Source organism: Mobula hypostoma, chromosome 3, assembly GCF_963921235.1.
Source record: "Mobula hypostoma chromosome 3, sMobHyp1.1, whole genome shotgun sequence".
Lineage (NCBI taxonomy): Eukaryota > Metazoa > Chordata > Chondrichthyes > Myliobatiformes > Myliobatidae > Mobula > Mobula hypostoma.
In genome coordinates, this window is record NC_086099.1 from 2,112,455 (window position 1) to 2,137,407 (window position 24,953).

At 45.0% G+C, this 24,953-nt stretch overlaps 1 protein-coding gene across 1 annotated transcript in view; it reads left to right on the forward strand.

The window, feature by feature from the left end:
* Positions 1 to 24,953, forward strand: part of wdr32 (WD repeat domain 32) — a 72,248-nt gene that overhangs the window by 23,279 nt on the left and 24,016 nt on the right. Inside the window, exon 3 of the mRNA XM_063042559.1 lies at positions 3,128 to 3,325. Within this exon, the coding sequence (XP_062898629.1) occupies positions 3,128 to 3,325 (198 nt within the window). The remainder of the gene's footprint in view (positions 1 to 3,127; positions 3,326 to 24,953) is intronic.

A 24,953-nucleotide genomic window follows, 5' to 3' on the forward strand; every position in this document is an offset into this window, starting at 1 on the left:
TAGGCTGATTGGCCTGTAATTTCCTTTCTTTTGTCATCCTCTCTTCTTAACGAGTGGACTGACTTTTGAAAATTTCCAGTCCTCTGGGACCGTGCCAGAATCAAATGATTCAAAGGTTTCAAAGGTGCAGTTAATGTCAGAGAAATGTATACAATATACATCCTGAAATTTTTTTTCTTTGCAATGGTCCATGAAAGCAGAGTACTACCCCAGAGAACGAATGACAATTAAATATTAGAAGCCCAAAGCCCCCGCCCGAGCACCCCCCCATGTGTAAACAGCAGCAAAGCAATGACTCTCCCTCCACCACCAGCAAAAAAAGCATTGGCCCCCCACCGAGCACTCAACTGTGCAGCAAAGCATCAGTAAAGACACAGACTTGCAATACCCCAAAGATTTCTCGTTCACCCAGTAATTCGACATACCACGGGCTCTCTCTCTCTCTCCCTAGAAGGAAAAAAGAGGTGTTTCCTGAAAGATCATGACCAATGCATCTGTTATCTCTTCAGCAACCTCTCTCAGGACTCTGAGATGTAGTCTATCTGGTCCAGGTGACTTATTCACCTTAAGATCTTTTCAGTTTGCATTGCACTTTTTCCTTTGTAATGGCAATGGTACTCACCCCTGCTCCCTGATACACGCAGGCACCTGGCAAACTGCTAGTGTCTTCCACAGTGAAGACAGATGCCAAACCTTCAGTCTGACGAACTGTTGGAATTTTTGAGGAGATTGCACATAGGACAGATAAAGGGGATGCTGTGCATGTTATACATCTGGACTTTCAGAAAGCCTTTGACAAGGTGCCACACATGAGGCTGCTTACCAAATTAAGAGCCCATGGTATTACAGGAAAGTTACTGGCAAGGTTAGAGCATTGGCTGATTGGTAGTAGGCAGTCAGTGGAATAAAAGGATCCTTTTCTGGTTGGCTGCCAGTGACTAGTGGTGTTCCGCAGGGGTTCGCTGCTGGGACCACTTCTTTTTGTGCTGTATATAAATGATGGTGGAATAGATGGCTTTGTTCCAAGTTTGCAGATGATACGAATATTGGTGGAGGGCAAGTAGTATTGAGGAAACGGATAGGCTGCAGAAGGACTTAGATTAGAAGAATGGGTAAGAAAGTGGCAAATGAAATACAATGTTGGAAAATTCATGATCTTGCACTTTGGTAGAAGAAATAAATGTGCAGATTATTTTCTGAACTGGGAGAAAAATCCAAAAATATGAGATGCAAAGGACTTTGGGAGTCCTTGTGCAGAATACCCTTAAGGTTAACTTGCAGGTAGAGTCGGTGGTGAGGAAGGCAAATGCAATGTTAGCATTCACTTCAAGAGGTCTAGAATACAAGAGTAGAGATGTGATTCTGAAGCTTTATAAAGTACTGGTGAGGCTTCACTTTGAGTATTGTGAACAGTTTTAGACTCCTCAACGAAGAAAAGATGTGCTGGCTTTGGAGAAAGTTTAGAGGAGAATCACAAGGATAATTCTGGGAATGAAAGGTTTATCATAGGAAACTCTGGTCTGTACTCGCTGGAATTTAAGGCTGATTTATACTTCTGCGTCAAATCGACACCGTAGATACGGCGTAGCTGCGAACCCTACGCAGTGCTTACATGGATCCCTATGCTGTAGCCTGACACGCACCTCTCCCAAAATGTAACCATGCGTTGTGGCAACGCAGACCACAACAACTGTGATTGGTCCGCTTGGTAGCATCGCATTTCCTCCTACGCTGCAATAGCTTCCCAGTGGGCGACTGAAGGGCAGGGAAGGAACTCTGGCTGCAATGCTTTCCATAAAGCTTTACAGACCTCCGAAATTATGGAGGACACATTTTGCTTTTATGAAAAAAGATGCTGGCTTTAAACTTGTTTACCCCAAGAAAGACTACTGTGACCATGAAGCCTTGCATGGGCAGGTGTGTGCGCACGCGTTACGTGCGCGAATTGCAGAGTGACGCAGACACACCAACGCACAAGTATAAATGCTCACAATGCGCGTTGCCCACTTGCGTAGGTTATGGCGTAAGCTTGACGCACAAGTATAAATCACCCTTAGGAAGGATGAGGGGGGGATCTCATTGAAACCTTTTGAATTTTGAAAGGCCTAGACAGAGTAGAAGTAGAAAGGATGTTTTCTATGGTGGGGGAGTCTAGGACAGGAGGCCACTGCCTCAGGATAGAGGGGAGTCTATTTAAAATGGAGATGTGGAGAAATTTCTTTAGCCAGAGGGTGGTGTACTTGTGGAATATGTTACCACAGACAGCTGTGGAGGCCAGGTCATTTAAGGCAGAGATTGAGATGTTCTTGATTGGACACGGCATCAAAAGTTCCGGGGAAAAAGCTGGGGAGTGGGGCTGAGGAGGGGGGGACAAATGATCAGCCATGATTGAATGGCAGAGCAGACTCACTGGACTAAATGGTCTAATTCTACTCCTTTGTCTTATGGTCTTGTCTCGACAGAGAGAATGTGGAGAGGATATTTCCACTGCTTGTAGAGTCTAGGACCAGAGGACACAGCCTCAGAATAGAGGGGTGTCCTTTTAGAATGGAGATGAGGAATTTCTTCAGCCAAAGAGTGCTGAATCTATAGACTTCATTGCCACAGGGGGCTGTGGAAGCCAAGTCTTTACATATATTTAAGGCAGAGGTTGTTAGATTCTTGGTTGGTCAGGGCATGAAAGGATACGGGGAGAATGCAGGAGACTGGGGCTGAGAGGGAAAGTGGGTCAGCCATGATGAAATGTCGGAGCAGACATGATGGGCCTAATAGTCTAATTCTGCTCCTGTATGTTATGGCCATATGGTAGATTCTAGAATCTGGAGCAATAAACCATTTGTGAAATAAATCCTGATGCAGTATTTCAACGTTATTAATTCCTTTCTTCACAGAGATGCTGGTTGACCAGCAGATTGAGTTGCTTTCAGTTTGTTCATTCTGTAGTTTTGATCTGTATAGGATTGAGATGAGAATGTTATATTTTTGGGGTGTGCATGTCTGTGGGCGTACGTGTGTGTGTACACCACACAGTTTAGATTTTAATTAAAGACCACATTCAGTGAATGCTACACTGCACTCGTGTTTTATAATTGTTGTAATATCTGTGCGTTCTCTGCTTTTCCTTTAGGTTTCTTGACAACAGGCTATTTGCTACTTGTTCTGATGACACCACAGTGGCACTGTGGGACTTACGAAACCTCAACACGAAGGTTTGCACCTTGCATGGCCATACGAGTTGGGTAAAGAACATTGAGTATGATACTAACACAAGACTGCTGGTTACATCAGGATTTGATGGAAATGTAATCACCTGGGACACTAATAGGTATGTGTTTGCATATTTTTTGCTAACACTTTAGGAAAAGTTGTGTTTAGCATGATTCTACAGGGAAGAATAAAAGAGAGTTGAGGGTAGATTTAGGACCAATAGAAAATGACGCTGGAGATATTGTAATGGGAGACGCAGAGATGGCAGAGGAACTGAATGCGTATTTTGCATCAGTCCTCACAGTAGAAGACGCCTGTGGTATACCGGACATTCAAGAGTGTCAGGGAAGTGAAGTACGTGCAGTGAAAATTACAACTGAGAAGGTGCTCAGGAAGCTTAATGGTCTGAGTGTGCATGAATCTCCTGGACCTGATGGAATGCATCCTCGGGTTCTGAAGGAAGTAGCTGGAGAGATTGCGGAGGCAATGACGATGATCTTTCAAGAATCGATAGATTCTGGCATTGTACCGGATGACTGGAAAATTGAAAATGTTACTCTGCTATTTAAGAAGGGTGGGAGGCAGCAGAAAGGAAGCTATAGACCTGTTAGCCTGACATCAGTGGTTGGGAAGTTGTTGGAATCGATTATTAGAGATGAGATTACGGAGTATCTGGAGGCACATGACAAGATAGGCCAAAGCCAGCATGATTTCCTGAAAGGAAAATACTGCTTGACTAACCTACTGCAATTTTTTGAGGAAATTACAGGCAGGGTAGACCAAGGAGATGTAGGAGATGCAGTAGATGTGGTGTATTTAGATTTTCAGAAGGCCTTTGACAAGGTGCCGCACATGAGGCTGCTTAGCAAGACAAGAGCCCATGGAATTACAGGGAAGTTACTAGCATGGGTGGAGCATCGGCTGATCGGCAGAAAACAGAGAGTGGGAATAAAGGGATCCTATTCTGGCTGGCTGCCGGTTACCAGTGGAGTTCCACAGGGGTCAGTGTTGGGACAGCCACTTTTTACAATTTATGTCAATGATTTGGACTATGGGATTAATGGATTTGTGGCTAAATATGCTGATGATACAAAGATCAGTGGAGGAGTGGGTAGTGTTAAGGAAACAGAAAGCCTGCAGAAAGACTTGGATAGTTTAGGGGAATGGGCAAGGAAGTGGCAAATGAAATACAATGTTGTAAAGTGTATGGTCATGCACTTTGGTGGAAGAAATAAACGGGCAGACTATTATTTAGACAGGAAGAGAATTCAAAATGTAGAGGTGTAAAGGGACTTGGAAGTCCTTGTGCAGGATACTCTAAAGGTTAACCTCCAGTCTGAGTTGGTTGTGAAGAAGGTGAATGCAATGTTGGCATTCATTTCTAGCGGTATAGAGCATAAGAGCAGGGATGTGATGTTGAGGCTCTATAAGGTACTTGTGAGACCACACGGAGTATTGTGTGTGGTTTTGGACTCCCTATTTTAGAAAGGATATACTGACATTGGAGAGGGTTCAGAGGAGGTTCATGAGAATGATTCCAGGAATGAAAGGGTTACCGTATTGGGAACGTCTGGCAGCTCGTGGGCTCTATTCCCTGGAGTTCAGGAGAATGGGGTTGGGGGGGGGCAGAATCTCATAGAAACATTCCTGAACAGATTAGATATGGCAAAGTTATTTCCCATGGTAGCGGAGTCTAGGACAAGAAAGCACAGTTTCAGGATTGAAGGATGTCCATTTAGAACTGAGATGCAGAGAAATTACTGTAGTCAGAGGGTGGTAAATCTGTGGAATTAGTTGCCACGAGTGGCTGTGGAGGCCAAACCATTGATTTATTTAAGGCAGAGACAGATAGTTTCTTGATTAGCCAGGGCATCAAAGGGTATGGGGTGAAGGCAGGGGAGTAGGGATGACTGGAAGGTGATAGGCAGGAAAGGTGAAGAAAGAATAGGGGAAAACACAATGGGCTTGGTTCCGCCTCCTTCTACTACCCATTGTGTTTTCCCCTATTCTTTCTTCACCTTTCCTGCCTATCACCTCCCTGCTTCCCTTCCCCCACCCCTTTATCTTTCCCCTTACTGGTTTTTCACCTGGAACCTACCAGCCTTCTCCCTCCCACCCTCCCCCCACCTTCTTTATAGGGCCTCTGGCCCTTCCCCCTACAGTCCTGACGAAGGGTTCCGGCCCGAAACGTCGACCGATCTTTTCCACGGATGCTGCCCAACCTACTGAGTTCCTCCAGCGTGTTGGGAGTGTTGCTTTGACCTCAGCATCTGCAAATTATTTTGTGTTTTCTATATTAAGTACATGTTTGGCACAGCTTTGTGGGCCGAAAGGCCTGTATTGTGCTGTAGATTTTCTATGTTTCTATGTTTTTCTATGTTTTTAAAACAAAGTCTTTGCCCAGCATTTTGTCAAACCTACACTCCACAATCGTAACTGTTCCTATGACTTTATCAGTACTTAAAGTTCAAATGAACAAGTCATCAGGAATATAAATGTCTACCCCACTCAACACACACGCTTTGATTACCAGTAACTGAGTGGATTTGCACCACCTCTCAACTCCTGCAGTATCCATAATCACGTATCGTAATCACTTTACCGGCCAGCTTAGCACAGACTTAAACACACAACCCATTGGATCATTGCTCAGGACAATTACACAGCATCTAACAAAATTGATCCCAGACGATACCCCCGCATTGAAGGCCCCGGTTTCGTTGGCTGCGTAAATCTAGGGAAGACCCTCTCCGGCCCCGTCAAACTGGTCAGATTGAGGTACTCCCCCACCCCAAACCCCGGTTTGTGTGGATGCTGTGTAATTCACTACCCTGTTGCTAATTAGTGCCGTGAAATAGCAGACAGTACACTGCATACGATTAAAAGATTATCTTTATGATTGTTAATTTGACTGAAGGCTTAGTAAAGAAAAGAACAAAATAAAGAAAAGGGCCCATTTTAATGAAACAGTCATTAGTGCACAAGTTGGAACTCACGGTTTCTCCATAGTTACTGATCCTCAATTGAATTCACCCTTGTCTTCGTCGAATCACTGTCCTAGTCCAGGTCGAGTTCGACAGGCTCCTCTCTCTTGCGTCGTCCATCTTCATCTCCTCTTGAACAAAAACCCCAAGCCCAACGTTAGTGTCCCTCACCAAAGAAACTCCCCTTTCAATTTGACCATCCAAAGAGTACTGGGAGACTGGAGGATTGGGAAAAGTTTAAAAAGCAGCAAAGAACAAACTAAACAAGAAATAAGGAAAGGGAAGATAGAGTATGAAAGTAAATTAGCACAAAATATAAAAATAGATAGCAAAAGTTTTTATCAATATATAAAGCAGAAGAGGGTGGCCAAAGTCAAAGTAGGTCCCTTTGAAGACGAGAAGGGGAAATCAATATTGGGCGATAAGGAAATGGCCGAGGCATTGAACGACTATTTTGTGTCGGTCTTCACAGTGGAGGACACGTCTAATATGCCAAAGAATGATGTTATGGACGAAGTGGGAGGTGAGGATCTTGATAAAATCACTGTCACTAAAGAGATAGTGATGAGAAAACTCGAGGGCCTGAAGGTAGATAAGTCCCCTGGTCGTGATGGGATGCATCCCAGGGTGTTGAAGGAATTGGCGGAGGTTATAGTAGACGCATTGGTAATCATTTATCAAAACTCTCTAGACTCTGGGCAGGTCCCAGCAGATTGGAAGACAGCAAATGTCACACCACTTTTTAAAAAAGGATGTAGGCAAAAGACAGGCAACTATAGGCCAGTTAGCCTAACATCTGTAGTCGGGAAAATGCTTGAAGCTGTCAGTAAGGAAGAAATAGCAAAACGTTTAGAAAGGAGTGGTTCCATTAGACAGATGCAGCAAGGATTCAGAAAGGGCAGGTCCTGTTTGACAAACTTACTGGAGTTCTTTGAGGACATAATGAGTGCAGTGGATAGAGGGAAACAGGTGGACGTCGGATACTTAGATTTCCAGAAGATGTTTGATAAGGTGCTGCACAAGAGTCTTATAAATAAGATTCGGATGTATGGAGGCGGAGGAAGTGCATTGGCATGGATAGTGGATTGGTTAACCGATAGAAGGCAGAAAGTTGGTATAAATGGGTGTTTCTCAGGTTGGCAGTCGGTGGTGAGTGGAGTGTAGCAAAATTTGCTGATGACACTAAACTGAGTGGAAAAGCAAATTGTACAGAGGATGTGGAGAGTCTGCAGAGGGATATAGATAGGTTAAGTGAGTGAGCCAAGGTCTGGCAGATGGAATACAACATTGGTAAATACAAGATCATCCACTTTGGAAGGAATAATAGAAGAGCAGATTATTATTTAAATGGTGAAAGATTGCAACATGCTGTTGTGCAGAGGGACTTGGGAGTGCTTGTTCATGAATCGCAAAAAGTCGGCTTGCAGGTACAACAGGTTATTAAGAAGGCAAATGGAATGTTGGCCTTCATTGCTAGAGGGATTGAATTCAAGAGCAGGGAGGTTATGCTGCAACTGTACAGGGTACTGGTGAGGCCACACCTGGAGTACTGTGTGCAGTTCTGGTCTCCATACTTGAGGAAGGATGTACTGGCTTTGGAGGCCGTGCAGAGGAGGTTCACCAGGTTGATTCCAGGGATGATGGGTTAACCTATGAGGACAGATTGAGTCGCCTGGGACTATCTGGAGTTCAGAAGAATGAGAGGAGATCTTATCGAAACATACAAAATTTTGAAAGGGATAGATAAGATCGAAGTAGGAAAGTTGTTTCCATTGGTAGGTGAGACTAGAACTAGGGGACATTGCCTCAAGATTCAGGGGAGAAGATTTAGGATGGAGATGAGGAGAAACTATTTTTCCCAGAGAGTGGTGAATCTGTGGAATTCTCTGCCCAGGGAAGCAGTTGAGACTTCCTCACTAAGTATATTTAAGAAACAGTTAGATAGATTTTTACATAGTAGAGGAATTAAGGGTTATGGGGAAAAGGCAGGTAGATGGAGCTGAGTTTACGGACAGATCAGCCATGATCTTATTGAATGGCGGGGCAGGCTCGATGGGCTGGATGGCCTACTCCTGCTCCTATTTCTTATGTTTGTATGTTGTAATTGGATGGCACCTATTTCTCCTTATCTCTTATCTTCAACAATAACCCAAACAAGCTGAAACCTGAGCAATCTGAAAACTAGCTGCTCTTACAGAACTGCCAAAATGAAGTAAATGCAGCATAATAGTAAAAATATGAACCAGGGCATTACGTATCTTTCTGTAAGATCTCCTCTCATTCTTCTGAATTCCAGCGAGTATAGTCCCAGGCGACTCAATCTCTCCTCATAGTCTAACCCCCTCATCTCTGGAATCTACCTGGTGAACCTCCTCTGCACCACCTCCAAAGCCAGTATATCCTTCCTCAAGTAAGGAGACCAGAACTGCACGCAGTACTCCAGGTGTGGCCTCACCAGTACCCTGTACAGTTGCAGCATAACCTCCCTGTTCTCAAATTCAATCCCTCTAGTGATGAAGGCCAACGTCCCATTTGCCCTCTTGATAGCCTGCTGCACCTGCAAACCAACCTTTTGTGATTCATACACAAGCACTCCCAAGTCTCTCATCACAGCAGCATGCTGCAATTTTTCACTATTTAAATAATAATCTGCTCTTTCATTTTTCCTTCCAAAGTGGATGACTTCGCATTTACCAACATTGTACTCCATCTGCCAGACCCTTGCCCACTCATTTAACCTATCTATATTTCTCTGCAGACTCTCCATACCTTCTGCACAATTTGCTTTTCCACTCAATTTAGCATCATCAGCAAACTTAGATACACTACACTCAGTCCCCTCTTCCAGATCGTTAATGTATATTGTGAACAGTTGTGGGCCCAGCACCGACCCCTGCAAAACACCACTCAGCACTGATTGCCAACCAGAGTAACACCCAAGTATCCCAAATCTCTGCTTTCTATTAGTTAATCAATCCTCTATCCATGCTAATACATCAACCCCAACTCTACGCATCCTTATCTTATGGATAAGGCTTTTATATACCACCTTATTAAACGCCTTCTGGAAATCCAAGTAAGTAACGTCTATCTCTTGGGTACCAGGGACAGCGATGTCTCTGATCGCGTGTACAGCATTCTGAAGTGGGAGGGTGATCAGCCAGATGTCATGGTACACATCGGTACCAATGACGTAGGAAGAAAGAGTGAGGAGGTCCTGGACAGTGAGTATAGAGAGCTTGGTAGGAAGTTGAGAAGCAGGACCTCGAGGGTGGTAATCTCAGGATTGCTACCTGTGCCATGTGCCAGTGAGGGTAGGAATAGGATGCTCTGGTGGATGAACAGGTGGCTGAGGAACTGGTGTAGGGGGCAGGGTTTCAGATTTCAGGATCATTGGGACCTCTTCTGGGGCAGGTGGGACCTGTACAAGAGAGACGTGTTACACTTGAACTACAAGGGGACCAATGTCCTTGCAGGGAGGTGTGTTAGTGCTATTGGGGAGGGTTTAAACTAGATTTGCAGGGGGATGGGAACCAGAGTGCCAGAGCAGATAGTGGAGCGGGGGTGAAAATAATTGATGTTAAAAGTTCATGCAAACTCTCAAACAGAGGGGTTGTGTGTGGTGGTAATAATCTTCTGAAGTGTGTCTATTTCAATGCCAGGAGTATGGTGGGGAAGGCTGGCGAGCTGAGGGCATGGATTGACACATGGAATTACGACACTACAGCCATTAGTGAAACTTGGCTACAGGAGGGGCAGGACTGGCAGCTTAATGTTCCAGGGTTCCGATGTTTCAGACGTGATAGAGGCAGACGAATGAAGGGTGGGGGTGGGGGGGTGGCATTGCTAGTCAGGGAAAATGTTACAGCAGTGCTCAGGCAGGACAGATTAGAGGGCTTGTCTACCGAGGCCATATGGGTGGAGCTGAGAAACAGGAAAGGTATGACCACATTAATGGGGTTGTATTATAGAGTCAGCGAGAATTGGAAGAGCAAATCTGCAGAGAGATAGCAGACAACTGCAGGAAACATAAAGTTGTGATATAGGGGATTTTAATTTTCCACATATTGATTGTGATTCCCATACTGAAGGTCTAGATGGGTTAGAGTTTGTAAAATGTGTTCAGGAAAGTTTTCTAAATCAATATATAGAGGTGTTGGTGCGTGGCCAAGTGGTTAAGGCGTCGGTCTAGTGATCTGAAGGTCGCTAGTTTGAGCCTTAGCTGCGGCAGCATGTTGTGTCCTTGAGCAAGGCACTTAACCACACATTGCTCTGCAACGACACCGGTGCCAAGCTGTATCAGCCCTAGTGCCCTTCCCTTGGACAACATCAGTGGTGTGGAGAGGGGAGATTTGCAGCATGGGCAACTGACGGTCTTCCATACAACCTTGCCAGGCCTGCGCCCTGGAAACCTCCCAAGGCACAAATCCATGGTCTCATGAGACTAGTGGATGCCTGTACAGAGGTACCAACTAGAGAGGATGCAATATTAGATCTCCTATTAGGAAACGAGTTAGGACAGGTGAGGGAAGTGTGTGTAGGGGAACACTTTGGTTCCAGTGATCATAACACCATTAGTTTCAACTTGATCATGGATAAAGATAGATCTGGTCCTCGGGTTGAGGTTCTAAACTGGAAAAAGGCCAAATTTGAAGAAATGAGAAAGGATCTAAAAAATGTGGACAACAGGAATTCTGCAGATGCTGGAAATTCAAGCAACATACATCAAAGTTGCTGGTGAATGCAGCAGGCCAAGCAGCATCTGTAGGAAGAGGTGCAGTCGATGTTTCAGGCCGAGACCCTTCGTCAGGACTAACTGAAGGAAGAGTGAGTAAGGGATTTGAAAGTAGGAGGGGGAGGGGGAGATCCAAAATGATAGGAGAAGACAGGAGGGGGAGGGATAGAGCCGAGAGCTGGACAGGTGATAGGCAAAAGGGGATACAAGAGGATCATGGGACAGGAGGTCCGGGAAGAAAGACAAGGGGGTGGGGTGACCCAGAGGATGGGCAAGAGGTATATTCAGAGGGACAGAGGGAGAAAAAGGAGAGTGAGAGAAAGAATGTGTGCATAAAAATGAGTAACAGATGGGGTACGAAGGGGAGGTGGGGCCTTAGCGGAAGTTAGAGAAGTCGATGTTCATGCCATCAGGTTGGAGGCTACCCAGACGGAATATAAGGTGTTGTTCCTCCAACCTGAGTGTGGCTTCATCTTTACAGTAGAGGAGGCCGTGGATAGACATGTCAGAATGGGAATGGGATGTGGAATTAAAATGTGTGGCCACTGGGAGATCCTGCTTTCTCTGGCGGACAGAGCGTAGATGTTCAGCAAAGCGCTCTCCCAGTCTGCGTCGGGTCTCGCCAATATATAAAAGGCCACATCGGGAGCACCGGACGCAGTATATCACCCCAGTCGACTCACAGATGAAGTGATGCCTCACCTGGAAGGACTGTTTGGGGCCCTGAATGGTGGTAAGGGAGGAAGTGTAAGGGCATGTGTAGCACTTGTTCCGCTTACACGGATAAGTGCCAGGAGGGAGATCAGTGGGGAGGGATGGGGGGGACGAATGGACAAGGGAGTTGTGTAGGGAGCGATCCCTAAAATGTGGATTGGGACAGGTTGTTCTCTGGCATGGATGTGATCGGTAGGTGGGAAGCCTTCAAAGGAGAAATTTTGAGAGTGCAGAGTTTGTATGTTCCTCTCAGGATTAATGGCAAAGTGAATAAGAATAAGGAACCTTGGTTCTCAAGGGATATTGGAACTCCGATAAAGAAGAAAAGAGAGCTGTATGACATGTATAGGAAACAGGAAGCAAATAAGGTGCTTGAGGAAAAGTGCAAAAGAAAACTTAAGAAAGAAATCAGGAGGGCTGAAAGAAGACATGAGGTTGCTTTGGCAGTCAAGGTGATGGATAATCCAAAGAGCTTCTACAGGTATATTAAGAGCAAAAGGATAGTAAGGGATAAAATTGGTCCTCTTGAAGATCAGAGTGGTTGGTTATGTATGGAACTGAAAAAAATGGGGAGATCTTAAATGTTTTTTTTGCGTCTGTATTTTTACGAAGGAAACTGGCATGGAGTTAATGGAAATACGGCAAACAAGTAGTGAGGTCATGGAACCTATACTGATTGAAGAGGAGGAGGTGCTTGCTATCTTGAGGCAAATCAGAGTAGATAAATCCCCAGGACCTGACAGGGTGTTCTCTCGGACCTTGAAGGAGACTAGTGTTGAAATTGCAGGGGCCCTGGCTGAAATATTTAAAATGTTGGTATCTACGGGTGAGGTGCTGGAGGATTGGAGAGTGGCTCATGTTGTTCCGTTGTTTAAAAAAGGCTCTAAAAGTTGACATCTGTAGTAGGTAAATTATTGGAAGGAGTACTAAGAGATAGGATCTACAAGTATTTGGATAGATAGACAGGGACTTATCAGGGAGAGTCAACATGGCTTTGTGCGTGGTAGGCCATGTTTAACAAATCTGTTAGAGTTTTGAGGAGGTTACCAGGGAAGTGGTGAAGGGAAGGCAGTGGATATTGTCTACATGGACTTTGACAAGGTCCCGCATGGGAGGTTAATTAGGAAGATTCAGACACTAGGTATACATGGAGAGGTGGTAAATTGGATTAGACATTGGCTCGATGGAAGAAGCCAGAGAGTGGTAGTGGAGGATTGCTTCTCAGAGTGGAGGCCTGTGACTAGTGGTGTGCTACAGGGATCAGTGCTGGGTCCATTGTTATTTGTCATCCATATCAATGATCTGGATGGTAATGTGGTAAATTGGATCAGCAAATTTGCTGATGATACAAAGATTGGAGGTGTAGTGGACAGTGAGGAAGGTTTTCAGAGCCTGCAGAGGGACTTGGACCAGCTGGAAAAATGGGCTGAAAAATGGCAGATGGAGTTTAATACAGACAAGTGTGAGGTATTGCATGTTGGAAGGACAAACCAAGGTAGAACATACAGGGTTAATGGTAAGGCACTGAGGAGTGCAGTAGAACAGAGGGATCTGGGAATAGAGATACAAAATTCCCTAAAAGTGGCATCACAGATAGATAGGGTCATAAAGAGAGCTTTTGGTACATTGGCCTTTATTAATCAAAGTATTGAGTATAAGAGTTGGAATGTTATGGTGAGGTTGTATAAGGCATTGGTGAGGCCGAAACTGGAGTATTGTGTTCAGTTTTGGTCACCAAATTACAGGAAGGATATTAATAAGATTGAAAGAGTGCAGAGAAGGTTTACAAGGATGTTGCTGGGACTTGAGAAACTCAGTTACAGAGAAAGGTTGAATAGGTTAGGACTTTATTCCTTGGAGCGTAGAAGAATGAGGGGAGATTTGATAGAGGTATATAAAATTATGATGGGTATAGATAGAGTGAATGCAAGCAGGCTTTTTCCACTGAGGCAAGGGGAGAAAAAAACCAGAGGACATGGGTTAAGGGTGAGGGGGGAAAAGTTTAAAGGGAACATTAGGGGGGTTTCTTCACACAGAGAGTGGTGGGAGTGTGGAATGAGCTGCCAGAAAAAGTGGTAAATGCGGGTTCTTTTTAACATTTAAGAAAAACTTGCACAGGTACATGGATGGGAGGTGTATGGAGGAGTATGGTCCAGGTGCAGGTCAGTGGGACTAGGCAGAAAAATGGTTCAGTACAGCCAAGAAGGGCCAAAAGGCGTGTTTCTGTGCTGTAGTTTCTATGGTTCTATGGTTCAAGAAGAACAACCTACCAGCCGTGCTCATTGATTTTCGCAAAGCTTTTGACTCCATTCACTGAGGTAAAATGCTGAAGATCCTGAAAGCTTACGGAGTGCCAGACCATCTACTGAGAGCAATAGAGTCCAGCTATACCAAAACCATGGCGAAAGTTGTATCACCAGAGGGAGAAACAGCAGTGTTCGAGCTCCTAGCTGGTGTGCTGCAAGGAGACACTCTGGCATCCTACATCTTTATAATCGTCCTTGATTACGCTCTGCGGCAAGCTACCAAAGATCATGATAAGCTTGGTTTTACCGTAAAACCAGGGTGAACCAAAAGGGTCAGACCAGTTACACTCACAGATCTCGATGTTGCAGGTGACATAGTCCTGCTCTCTGACCAGATGGAGGAAGCACAGTAGCTACTGACAAAAGTGGAAAGTGAGTGCAATAAAGTTGGACTTCACCTAAACGCTAAAAAGACAGAGTACATGGCGTTTAACTGCGACGATGGTACTCTCAAGACCGTAGAGAATGATACCATTAAGAAAGTCTTTGACTACAATTACCTCAGGTCAAGAATGATGAATTCGGAGAAGGACATAAAGATACGGAAGGCACTGGCGTGGAGGGCTATGAACGACATGAAGGAAATCTGGAAGTCGAACCTGACCAGAGGGCTTAAAAAGAGGATTTTCATAGCTGTCATAGAGACCATTCTCACGTACGAATGCAAGGCATGGACACTTACCAAGACTATGCGAAAGACTCTAAATGGTTGCTATACACGAATGCTCAGGATGGCTCTTGACGTGTGTTGGCAACAGCACGTGACGAACGTCGAGCTCTATAACGACCTACCGATGCTCACCACCAAAATCGAGGCGAGGAGACTGCAACTAGCGGGGCACTGTCTACGCCACCCCGAGCTACCTGCCAGCCTAGTCATCGTATGGGAGCCCAAGCATGGGAGGATGAACCCTGGGCGCCCTCCCAAGACCATGGTCAACACGCTCCTAGAAGACAGCAGTGCGACTAATGTAGATGAACTGAACACACTGATGAGGGAGAAATGGAGAGTCCGTCATCGTGCCCGACGCCGGCCCCCTAGGCCTGAGTCAACGTAGTAGTAGTAGTTCTATGGTTCTATCTGTTCCCCTCTATTCACTGCCCTCGTTATATTCTCAAAGAACTCCAGTAAGTTTGTCAAACAGGACCTGCCTTTGCTGAATCCATGCTGCGTCTGCTTGTTGGATCCATTTCTTTCCAGATGCCTCACTGTTTCTTCTTTAATGATAGCTTCAATCATTTTCCCAATTACAGATGTTAAACTGACTGGCTGAGATTTACCTGCCTTTTGCCTCCATCCTTTTTTGAACAGTGGCGTCACATTTGCCTTTTTCCAATCAGCCGGGGCCTGCCCAGAGTCCACAGAATTTTGCTAAATCATCACCAGAGCCTCTACTATATCTTCTGCCATTTTTTTTTAGTACCCTGGGATACATTCCATCAGGACCAGAGGACTTAGCTATCTTCAGGCCCTCATGTTCTAAATGAACATTGAATCCATGAACCCTCGTTTTTAAAAACGTATATAATTTCTGATTTTGCACTTTTTAATATATTTAACATACATATAAATACTGAAATTTGTTAATTTTTCTTTCGATTTTATCATGTATTGAACTGCTGCTGTTAACAAATTTCACAAAGCATCATAAACCTGATTTTGACTCTGATTCTGATTTGATCAAGGTGCTTCAGTGCTGATGTGAATCTCCAGCTGTGTCCTACAGACACTCACCTCATGCTGATCTGAATCTCCAGCTGTGGTCTGTTACCATCGACACTCAGTTAGTGCTGATGTGAATCTCCAGCTGTGTCCTACGGACACTCATCTCATGCTGAACTGACTCATTGGCTGCGGACTCACTCTCGGGGAGTCTGCGGTTCATCATCTGTTTGTTATTTGTTTTCAATTGATTGTTTTGTACAATTTGTTTGTTTTTCACACATTGGATGTTTGCTGGTCTCTGTTATGTGTTGCTTTATGAGCTTTGAACTTTGAACTTTAAAAACATTGACGATTTACTCCTCTGCACAGACGCTCCCTGACATGCAGTGTTCAGTGGATTGCTCTGTGACTCTGTAATGTGCCCACAGAACTTGATGTCAATAGTAATTCTATAATACTATAATATGCACTGGAACATTATTAGTTACTATTTCTGTGAAACTAATTGTCAGTAGCCTGAATAAAAGAGAGTCCGAGAGTCTTATAGGCAGGGAAGAGACCTTTCAGCCCAGCTGATCTGTACAAGCCTTGCTGCCCACCAAACTAGTCCCATTTGCTTGTGTTTGGCCCATTTTCCTCCAAATTCCTCCTGTTCACATACTTGTGGAAATGCCGTCTGAATGGCTCGATGACTTTCTCTGGGAGCTGATTTCATGTGCTCGTGATTGTCCACTTGAAGAATTTGCTTCTCAGGTCTCTTAAATTATTGCACCTCTCATCTTCAATCTGTGCCCCCTAGCTTTTAGTTCCCTTCCTGAGGAACATATGATATGTGCTCACTCTAACGCGCCTTCCCCCTCTGTAAAGTCAATCCTCCATCTCCAGTGTTCCAGGTTCCAGCCTGCCTAATCTCTCCCTATAATTCAGGCCCTTGAATCCTCATGGCATCCTCATAAATCTTCTCTGCATCCTTTTTAGTTCAATGATATCATTCCTATCATCAGACCAGAACTGTACACAATAGCGCAGGTGTAGCGTTGCCAACGTCTTGTACAATTATGGTAACACAACATCTTGTACAAGTACTTAGAAAGAGGTGACACAGAATCAGAAAATGTAGAATCAATGTCGGCAGAGTTAAGAACCTACAAAGATAAAAAGACCCTCATGGGAGTTATATCCGAACAGTAGCCAGGATGTGGGATACAAATTACAATGGGAGATGGAAAAGGCATTTAATTAGGGCAATGCTACACTAGTCAAGAGGGATTTCAATATGCAGATAGATTGGGTAAGTTAGAAACAGAATGAGGTGGAGGATAAATGCGTGGCTGAGGGATTGGAGCAGGGGGCAGGGATTCAGATTTCTGGATCATTGGGACCTCTTTTGGGGCAGGTGTGACCTGTACAAAAAGGACAGGTTGCACTTGAATCCCAGGGGGACCAATATCCTGGCAGGAAGGTTTGCTAAGGCTACTGGGGAGAGTCTAAACTAGAATTGTTGGGGGGTGGGAACCGAACTGAAGAGACGGAGGAAGGGGCAATTGGCTCGCAAATAGAGAAAACTTGTAGGCAGTGCGAGAGGGAGGATAGGCAGGTGAGAGAGAAGGGATACGCTCAGACTGATGGTTTGAGATGTATCTATTTTAATGCAAGAAGCATCATGAACAAAGCGGATGAGTTTAGAGCGTGGGTCAGTACTTGGAGCTACGATGTTGTGGCTATTACAGAGACTTAGATGGCTCAGGGGCAGGAATGGTTATTTAGAGTGCCAGGCTTTAGATGTTTCGGAAAGGACAGGGAGGGAAGCAAAAGAGTTGGGGGCTTGGCACTGCTGATCAGAGATAGTGTCACGGCTGCAGAAAATGAGGAAGTCATGAAGGGATTGCCTACGGAGTCTCTGTGGGTGGAAGTTAGAAACAGGAAGGGGTTAATAGCTCTACTAGGTGATTTTTAGAGACCACCCAATAGTAACAGGGATATCGAGGAGCAGATAGGGAGACAGATTTTGGAAAGGTGTAATAATAACAGGATTGTCATTGTGGGAGATTTTAATTTTCCAAATATTGATTGGCATCTCTCTGGAACGAGGGGTTTAGATGGGGTCGAGTTTGTTAGATGTGTTCAGGAAGGTTTCTTGACACAATATGTAGATAAGCCTACAAGAGGAGAGGCTGGACTTGATCTGGTATTGGGAAATGAACCTGGTCATGTGTCAGGTTTCTCAGTGGGAGAGCATTTTGGAGATAGTGATCACAATTCTATCTCCTCCACTATAGCATTGGAGAGGGATAGGAACAGACAAGTTAGGAAAGTGTTTAATTGGAGTAGGGGGAAATATGAAGCTATCATGCAGGAGTTTAGAAGCATAGATTGGGAGCAGGTGTTCTCGGGGAAATATACGGCAGAAATGTGGCAAATGTTCAGGGGATATTTGCGTGGCGTTCTGCATAGGTACGTTCCAATGAGACAGGGAAAGGATGGTAGGGTACAAGAACCATGGTGTACAAAGGCTGTTGAAAATCTAGTCAAGAAGAGAAGAAAAGCTTACGAAAGGTTCAATAAACTAGGTAATGGTAGAGGTCTAGAAGCTTATAAGTCTAGCAGGAAGGAGCTTAAGAATGAAATTAGGAGAGCCAGAAGGGGCCATGATAAGGCCTTGGCGAGCAGGATTAAAGAAAACCTCAAGGCATTCTACAAGTATGTGAAGAGCAAGAGGATAAGACGTGAGGAAATAGGACCAATCAAGTGTGACAGTGGAAAAGTGTGTATGGAACCAGAGGAGATAGCAGAGGTACTTAATGAATACTTTGCTTCAGTATTCACTATAGAAAAGGATCTTGACGATTGTAGGGATCAGTGGACTGAAAAGCTTGAGCATATAGATGTTAAGGAAGAGGATGTGCTGGAGCTTTTGGAAAGCATCAAGTTGGATAAGACACCAGGCCCAGATGAGATGTACCCCAGGCTGGTGTGGGAGGGGATTGCTGAGCCTCTGGCGATGATCTTTGCATCATCAATGGGGACAGGAGAGGTTCCAGAGGATTGGAGGGTTGCAGATGTTCTTCCCGTATTTAAGAAATGGAGTAGAGATAGCCCAGGAAATTATAGACCAGTGAGTCTTACTTCAGTAGTTGTTAAGATGAGAAGCAGGATTTATGAACATTTGGAGAGGCATAATATGATTAGGCAAACACGAGGAAATCTGCAGATGCTGGAAATTCAAGCAACACACACAAAATGCTGGTGGAATGCAGCAGACCAGACAGCATCTCCAGGAAGAGGTACAGTCGACGTTTCGGGCCAAGACCCTCCGTCAGGACTAACTGAAAGAAGAGATAGTAAGAGATTTGAAAGTGGGAGGGGGAGGGGGATATCTGAAATGACAGGAGAAGACAGGAGGGGGAGGGATGGAGCTAAGAGCTGGAAAGTTCTTTGGCCAAAGGGATACAAGGCTGGAGAAGGGAGAGGATCATGGGACGGGAAGCCCAGGGAGAAAGAAAGGGGGAGGGGAGCACCAGAGGAAGATGGAGAGTAGGCAAGGAGTTATTGTGAGAGGGACAGAGAGAGAGAAAAAAGAGGAAAAAATAATAAATAAGTTAAATAAGGGATGGGGTAAGAACGGGAGGTGGGGCATTAACGGAAGTTTGAGAAGTCAATATTCATGCCATCAGGTTGGAGGCTACCCAGACGGAATATAAGGTGTTGTTCCTCCAACCTGAGTGTGGCTTCATCTTTACAGTAGAGGAGGCCGTGGATAGACATATCAGAATGGGAATGGGATGTGGAATTAAAATGTGTGGCCACTGGGAGATCTTGCTTTCTCTGGCGGACAGAGCGTAGGTGTTCAGCGAAACGGTCTCCCTGTCTGCATCGGGAATACGATTAGGAATAGTCATCATGGCTTTGTCAAAGGTATGTCATGCCTTGCGAGCCTGATCGACTTTTTTTGAGGATGTGACTAAACACGTTGATGAAGTTAGCGCAGTAGATGTTGTGTATATGGATTTCAGCAAGGCATTTGACAAGGTGCCCCATGCAGGACTTATTGAGAAAGTAAGGAGGCATGGGATCCAAGGGGACCTTACTTTGTGGATCCAGAACTGGCTTGCCCACAGAAGGCAAAGAGTGGTTGTAGACGTGTCATATTCTGCATGGAGGCCGTTGACCAGTGGTGTGCCTCAGGGATCTGTTTTGGGACCCTTACTCTTTGTGATTTTTATAAATGACCTGGATGAGGAAGTGGAGGGATAGGTTAGTAAGTTTGCTGATGACACAAAGGTTGGGGGTGTTGTGGATAGTGTGGAGGGCTGTCAGAGGTTGCAGTGGGCCATCAATAGGATACAAAACTGGGCTGAGAAGCGACAGATGGAGCTCAACCCAGATAAGTGTGAGGTGATTCATTTTGGTAGGTCAAATATGATGGCAGAATATAATATTAATGGAAAGACTGCTGGCAGTGTGGAGGATCAGAGGGATCTCGGGGTCCGAGTCCTTAAGACACTCAAAGCTGTTACGCAGTTTGACTCTGTGGTTAAGAAAGCATACGGTGCATTAGCCTTCATCAATCGTGGGATTGAGTTTAAGAGCCGAGAGGTAATGTTGCAACTATATAGGACCCTGGGCAGACCCCACTTGGAGTACTGTGCTCACTTCTGGTCCCCTCAACTTGATCATGGACAAGGATAGATCTGGTCCTAGGATTGAGGTTCTTAACTGGAAGAAGGCCAAATTTGAAGAAATGAGAAAGGATCTAAAAAGCGTGGATTGGGACAGGTTGTTCTCTGGCAAGGATGTGATCGGTAAGTGGGAAGCCTTCAAAGGAGAAATTTTGAGAGTGCAGAATTTGTATGTTCCTGTCAGGACTAAAGGCAAAGTGAATAGGAATAAGGAACCTTGGTTCTCAAGGGATATTGCAACTCTGATAAAGAAGAAGGGGGAGTTGTATGACATGTATAGGAAGCAGGGAGTAAATAAGGTGCTTGAGGAATATAAGAAGTACAAGAAAATACTTAAGAAAGAAATCAGGAGGGCTAAAAGAAGACATATGGTTGCCTTGGCAGTCAAAATGAAGGATAATCCAAAGAGCTTTTACAGGTATATTAAGAACAAAAGGATTGTAAGGGATAAAATTGGTCCTCTTGAAGATCAGAGTGGTCGGCTATGTGCGGAACCAAAGGAAATGGGGGAGATCTTAAATAGGTTTTTTGCGTCTGTATTTACTAAGGAAACTGGCATGAAGTCTATGGAATTAAGGGAAACAAGTAGTGAGATCATGGAAACTGTACAGATCGAAAAGGAGGAGGTCCTTGCTGTCTTGAGGAAAATTAAAGTGGATAAATCCCCGGGACCTGACAGGGTGTTCCCTTGGACCTTGAAGGAGACTGGTGTTGAAATTGCAGGGGCCCTGGCAGAAATATTTAAAATGTCGCTGTCTACAGGTGAGGTGCCGGAGGATTGGAGAGTAGCTCATGTTGTTCTGTTGTTTAAAAAAGGATCTAAAAGTAATCTGGGAAATTATAGGCCAGTAAGTTTAACGTCGGTAGTAGATAAGTTATTGGAGGGAGTACTAAGAGACAGAATCTACAAACATTTGGTTAGACAGGGACTTATTAGGGAGAGTCAACATGACTTTGTACATGGTAGGTCATGTTTGACCAATCTGTTGGAGTTTTTCGAGGAGGTTACCAGGAAAGTGGATGAAGGGAAGGCAGTAGATATTGTCTACATGGACTTCAGTAAGGCCTTTGACAAGGTCCCGCATGGGAGGTTAGTTAGGAAAATTCAGTCGCTAGGTATACATGGAGAGGTAGTAAATTGGATTAGACATTGGCTCAATGGAAGAAGCCAAAGAATGGTAGTAGAGAATTGCTTCTCCGAGTGGAGGCCTGTGACTAGTGGTGTGCCACAGGGATCAGTGCTGGGTTCATTGTTATTTGTCATCTATATCAATGATCTGGATGATAATGTGGTAAATTGGATCAGCAAATTTGCTGATAATACTAAGTTTGGAGGTGTAGTAGACAGTGAGGAAGGTTTTCAGAGCCTGCAGAGGGACTTGGACCAGCTGGAAAAATGGGCTGAAAAATGGCAGATGGAGTTTAATACAGACAAGTGCAAGGTATTGCATGTTGGAAGGACAAACCAAGGTAGAACATACAGGGTTAATGAGGAGTGCAGTGGAACAGAGGGATCTGGGAATACAGATACAAAACTCCCTAAAAGTGGCGTCACAGGTAGATAGGCTTGTAAAGAGAGCTTTTGGTACATTGGCCTTTATTAATCAAAGTATTGAGTATAAGAGCTGGAATGTTATGATGAGGTTGTATAAGGCATTGGTGAGGCCGAATCTGGAGTATTGTGTTCAGTTTTGGTCACCAAATTACAGGAAGGAATAAGGTTGAAAGAGTGCAGAGAAGGTTTACAAGGATGTTGCCGGGACTTGAGAAACTCAGTTACAGAGAAAGGTTGAATAGGTTAGGACTTTATTCCCTGGAGCATGGAAGAATGAGGGGAGATTTGATAGAGGTATATAAAATTATGATGGGTATAGATAGAGTGAATGCAAGCAGGCTGTTTCCACTGAGGCAAGGGGAGAAAAAAACCGGAGGACATGGGTTAAGGGTGAGGGGGGGAAAAGTTTAAAGGGAACATTAAGGGGGGCTTCTTCGCACAGAGAATGGTGGGAGTATGGAATGAGCTGCCAGGCGAGGTGGTAAATGCGGGTTCTTTTTTAACATTTAAGAATAAGTTGGACAGATACATGGATGGGAGGTGTATGGAGGGAGATGGTCCGTGTGCAGGTCAGTGGGACTAGGCAGAAAATGGTTTGGCACAGCCAAGAAGGGCCAAAAAGGCCTGTTTCTGTGCTGTAGTTTCTATGGTTCTATGGTTCTAATGTGGAAACTATAGTAAGGGTGCAGAGGAGATTTGCAAGGATGTTGTCTGGATTGGGGAGCATGCCTTATGAGAATAGGTTGAGTGAACTCGGCCTTTTCTCCTTGGCGTGGCAGAAGATGAGAGGTGTCCAAATAGAGGTGTATAAGATGATGAGAGGCATTGATCGTGTGGATAGTCAGAGGCTTTTTCCCAGGGCTGAAATGGCTAACACAAGAGGGCACAGTTTTAAGGTGCTTGGAAGTAGGTACAGAGGGGATGTCAGGTTAAGTTTTTTACGCAGAGAGTGGTGAGTGCGTGGAATGGGCTGCCGGTGACATTGGTGGAGGCGTATACGATCGGGTCTTTTAAGAGACTCCTGGATAGGTACAAGGAGCTTAGACAAGTAGAGGGCTATGGGTAACCCTAGGTAATTTCTCAGGTAAGTGCTTGTTCAGCACAGCATTGTGGGCCAAAGGGCCTGTATTGTGCTGTAGGTTTTCTATGTTTCTATGTTTCTAAATCAGGTTGGTGCTGATTTTGGATCCAAATAGAGAGAATTTGTAGAATGCCTATGAGATTGCTTTTTAGAACAGCTTGTGGTTGGCCCACTCGGGGAAAGGCAATTCTGGATTGGCTGTTGTGTAGTGAACTAAATTTGTTCAGGGAGTTATGGCAAAGGAGCCTTTGGGAGACAGTGATGGTAATATGATGGGATTCACCCTGCAATTTGAGAGGGAGAAGCTGAAGTCAGATATATGAGTATTACTGTGGAGTAAAGGGATTTCTGGAGGCAGAAGAGAGGAGCTGGCCAAAGTTGATTGGAAGGAAACACTGGCAGGGGTAATGGCAGAGCAGCAGTGTCTACTTTCTGGGAGCAATTTGGAAGGTGCAGGATAGATACATCCCAAAGAAGAAATATTCTTAAGGCAGGACGACACAACCGTAGTTGACAAGGGAAATCAAGACCAACAGAAAAGCCAAAGAGAGGGCATATAATACAGCGAAGATTAGTGGGAGTCAGAGGATTGGCAAGTTTTTAAAAACCAAGAAGGCAACTAAAAATGCCAGAAAGAGGAAAAAGATGAAATATGCCAATAATATTAAGGAGGATATCACAAGTTTTTTCAGATATACAAAGAGCAGAGTCGAGACTTGATATTGGACCACTGGAAAATGATGCTGGAGAGGTAGTAATTATAGGCATCCGTTAGTCTCGTCAGACCATGGATTTGCGCCTTGGAAGGTTTCCAGGGTGCAGGCCTGGGCAAAGTTGTATGGAAGACCGGCAGTTGCCCATGCTGCAAGTCTCCCCTCTCCGCGCCACCGATGTTGTCCAAGGGAAGGGCATTAGGACCCGTACAGCTTGGCACCAGTGTCATCGCAGAGCAATTTGTGGTTAAGTGCCTTGCTCAAGGACACAACATGCTGCATCAGCTGAGGCTCGAACTAGCAACCTTCAGATCACTAGATGAACACCTTAACCACTTGGCCACATGCCAACACAATGGAAGACAAGGAAATAGTGGACATACTGAATAAGTATTTTGCATCAGTCTTCACTGTAGAAGACTCTAGAAGTATGTCAGAGGTTTGAGGGCATTGGAACAGAAGTGAGTGTAGTTGCTATTACTCGGAGGAATGTTCTTGGCAAACTGTAAGATCTGAAGGTGGACAAGTTACTCAGGTCTGATGGGTTATTCCCTGGGGTTCTGAAAGAGGTAGCTGAGGCGCCCCATCTCCAACGGGATCCCACCACCAAGCACATTTTCCCTCCCTCCCCCCACTTTCTGCTTTCTGCAGGGATAGCTTTCTGCAGGGATAGCTCTCTTCACGACCCCTTTGCTCGTTCGTCCCTCCCCCCAACCTCCCTCCTGGCACTTATCCTTGCAAGCATCACAAGTGTCACACTTGCCCCTACACCTCCTCCCTCACTACTATTCAGGGCCCCAACTGTCCTTCCAGGTGAGGGGACACTCCACCTGTGAGCCTGTTGGGGTCATCTACTATCTGGTGCTCCTGTTGTGGCCTCCTGTATCGATGAGACCCAGTGTAGGCTGGGAGTCCGTTTCGCCGAGTAGCTGCACTCCGTCTGCCAGAAAAAGTGGGATCTCCCAGTAGCCATGCATTTTAATTCCACTTCCCATTCTGACATGTCACTCCATTGCCTCCTCTACTGTTGTGTTGAGACCATGCTCAAGTTGGAGGAGCAGCACCTTATATTTTGTCTGGGTAGCCTCCAACCTGATGGCATATACAACAATTTCTTGAACTACTGGTAATGCCTCCCCACCCTCCTCTCCATTCTGCATTCCCTTCTCCCTCTGTCACCTTATCTCATTACCTGCCCATCACCTCCCTCTGGTGCTCCTCTCCCCTTTTCTTTCTTCCATGGCCTTCTGCTCTCTCCTATCAGACTCCCCCCTTCTCCAGCCCTGTATCTCTTTCACCAATCAACTTCCCAG